Raw genomic sequence first — 3,600 nt, 5'->3', positions numbered from 1 at the left:
ACAATATCTTATTGGATATATTTTTCAGAGAGTGTATACTAAATTTAAAAGTAGTAAAAATGTATATAAGTATAGCCAACAGTGTGTTTCAATTTTACTGCGCTGTAGGGTTATGGAAGATGATACTCAGACACTTGTAAATATTAGAGATAGAGGGGGTTTGTGGAAAGTAAACAATATAATTCAAGATCTTTTTCTGACATGTGAGAATATTTTTCGTAAAAAAACAACACAAGTTTTTTTAAAACTAGATCCTGAAGTTCTAATCGAGTCCATGTCTACAAATTATATTGTTTTATCCCTTTATAAACAAGTTTGCAATGATCCAGAATCAACTGAAGTTAGTAAGAATTTGCTAGAGCACTTAATTACATTATTTGTAAGAGTTCGTTCATTTTCTTATGCCAAAGATATTATTGAAAAACATAAGATGAGAAAGAAAACCTGTAAAACTCGTTCATTGCGATGCGAAATAAAGAAAGCAAGTGAAGGAAATTGACATAAATATTGAACATAAAAGGCTATTTTCATAGCCACATATCTTTTTAAAACATTAATGGCATAAAACTACTTTAATTCTGTTTAAAATTTTACTTAATATTTACTTAATTTATTAAAATAGTACTTCAATAAACTTTTTGTTAGCTTTTTGTTGTAAATCTCATAGTAAATTCAGGGTTATGATCAATTGCGTATTTATATATATATATATATATATATATATATATATATATATATATATATATATATATTATATATATATATATATATATATATATATATATATATATATATATATATATACGTAATTGATCATAACCCTGATCATTTAATATATATATATATGTGTGTGTGTGTGTATATATATATATATATATATATATATATATATATATATATATATATATATATATATATCACTGACATCACACTGATTAAGGGATAGACGAGGGTACATGCATAGACTGATTTAGGGAGAACCTGCAAGTAAGTTGTTAGCACATTGAAAGGTTTGGGTTAGGGCAGGGATCAGCTTTTTTTCATTATTTTTCCTTTTTCTAAAAAAACACTACTAAATAAACTAAAATTTTCTAAAAAAAAACACACTTAAAGAAAGGTAACATATTTTATCATGTTTTGCTCACTATAGTTGGCAAGAGTAAGTATATATATATATATATATATATATATATATATATATATATATATATATATATATATATATATATATATATATATATATATATATATATAAAATAAAATGTCATTGTTTTCGTTGAAAGAGGTTACACACCCCATGAACCTTGATTATACCTTAATTCCCTAATAAAAGTTTTTTTTTTTCTCAAAAAGTATATCAACCTGGGTCTCAAAAGAACCAGAATTTTATACAAATTTTAGAAATAATTGAAAAAAATCAATTTTTTTTAAACCAAAAATTATTAAGATCAAAATTATTAATAATTTTGTGACATTTAATAGCAATATCTTTCTAAAAAGATTTTCATAAGGAAGAATAAAAATATTTTTTTAATAATTAAAAAGAGCTATTTATATAAAAAAAATGTTTCTTTTTGCACCTCAATAACCTTACTCGCATGGGGCAATTTTCAGTTGCTACGGTACTGGCTGAGCCAATAAAATAAAATTCTATTGAAATGAATTAATTTTAGTTACGTTAAAGATATTCTTATGACTGTAGTGACAAAGTATTTCATCACTACATAGTCACACAAGTGATGAAGTACTTCATCGCTTTCATTTAACATATATTTTTTCAAAGCAAACTTTGATCACACCTGCAACCGTCGGTCACAGTCCCCCTTTATTTACTTATAAATAATTATGCAAGCAAATAGAAAACAAGCAAATGTTATTCCAAGTGAATTAAAATTATAAGTATTGATCTTGTTTATTTTAAATGTTTACTATACCTATGGCAGAATTAGTCTAAGACGTGGGGGGCAAGCTGACCCCCATGTCCCCTACAACAGTCAAACCGCGCCCCCTAAAATATTCAAAAAAATAATTTTTCTTTTAAATAACCCTCAGGAGGGGGTCCAAAATCAGTAGTTTAACTTACTTGAACTTGATGGAAGCCCGCCAATTTATTTTAATAAAATATGCCAATCGTATTTTGTTTAGAAATATTTTTTTGAAGAAAAACACAATGCCTTTATACTAATTCATTTATAGATACTCTTACCATTATAAATATAATGACAAATAATGCTTTTAAAACTTTGTGGTTATGAAAATAACCTTTTTATTTCAATTAATAAATGTGAAAAAGCAGAACTTAATGTTGGTTTGTAATTTGAATTAACTTTGAACTATTTTTTTTTCTTTTCGGTAAAGGATTATTTTCAATATCCATGATATTATTGTTAGTAGATTGAATGTTACCAGTAATTGGACGAACTGAAAATTGTGACTTGATTGTATTGTCATTGTAGCCAAAATCTTTGATAGATGGATTATCTTTTCTGCGACCAATTGCACGTTGTCTTCCAAAATAGTTTTCAAGGTCATCTTGGCAGAATCTTTCAGAAAATACAAATCGAACACCATTTTCAAGTAAAAATTTAACAACTTCTTTAAATGAATGCACTGTAATTTGCAAACCTTCATAAGTTTGAGAAGAAATAAACATTTTTGATTTTGAGCTCTCATCAAAACTTCCTTCTCGTTGATCTATAGATTCTTTCCACAATTTAAAGTATAAGAGGAAGTTATCTAACCAAGCAAATCTTGAATCATCTACTGATTCATAAGGTTTTAAAAATGGCTTTCTTTTTGTTATATGCTCAACACTGTTCTTTACATTCAAACAATCAAAAAACATATCCATCATTAAACAAAATTCTGCAGTTCCAGCAGCTTCTGGTGGTCCAAACTGCTTTAAAACATTTCCTACCGTTTCGCTCAATACTTGGGATGCAAGACGTACCCTCATCACAGAATATGGTGTTAAGTTTACATGATCGCTTGTTAGTTTAGGAACAAGTTTTAAACCTCTTTCTAAATCAGAATTATAAAATGTTGAAATATGATTCCAAAGAAGAAAAAATCCACTATTCCACATGTAGCGTGATTTACATCCAGAACCAGAATTACTTAGACAGTTTCGAGAAGTTTTGATTAGATGAGGTACATCTGCAAAGAAAAAGATGAATCTATTATCATTACTAAATAAGTTTTTAGTGCGATATATAATTTTTTTCCCTGAGCCACCATCTAATTTCTTATGCATTTTGAAAAACTTCCTATTTGGAGATGCACCATCTGCAGTTGCAGCTATGACTTTCAAATTTATACTCTCCAGATAACGCACTGCTTTCCAAAATATTGGCATAAGTTGTGTCGATGTTACTCCAGTTGTGGCAAATGTTGCTAGACTATAGGAAAGTGGGTTTACTATACTTTTAACATGAAAAACTAAAACATAAGAGGCTAGCTCTCTCACATTTTTAAGTGTTGCATAGTTAGTTTGAATATCTCCTAAATCTACAAATCCAATTAACTCACTAGAGTATTTATCCCAAACCAAATCTTCTTGAACTTTCATTTCATCAAACAGAATTGTAACAAATCGTTCAG

The 3,600-nt window shown here is 27.6% G+C and overlaps 1 protein-coding gene across 1 annotated transcript in view; it reads right to left on the bottom strand.

Annotated features, from left to right (window-relative positions):
* Positions 1 to 1,920: 1,920 nt before the first annotated feature.
* Positions 1,921 to 3,600, bottom strand: part of LOC136089441 (uncharacterized) — a 3,254-nt gene continuing 1,574 nt past the window's right edge. The window contains exon 1 of the mRNA XM_065815437.1: positions 1,921 to 3,600. This exon is cut by the window's right edge and continues 1,574 nt beyond it. Coding sequence (XP_065671509.1) covers positions 2,300 to 3,600 — 1,301 coding nt within the window. The 3' untranslated portion in view covers positions 1,921 to 2,299.

This window comes from Hydra vulgaris, chromosome 13 (genome assembly GCF_038396675.1).
Source record: "Hydra vulgaris chromosome 13, alternate assembly HydraT2T_AEP".
In the NCBI taxonomy this organism is placed as follows: domain Eukaryota; kingdom Metazoa; phylum Cnidaria; class Hydrozoa; order Anthoathecata; family Hydridae; genus Hydra; species Hydra vulgaris.
This window is presented reverse-complemented; position numbering and strand designations above follow the sequence as displayed.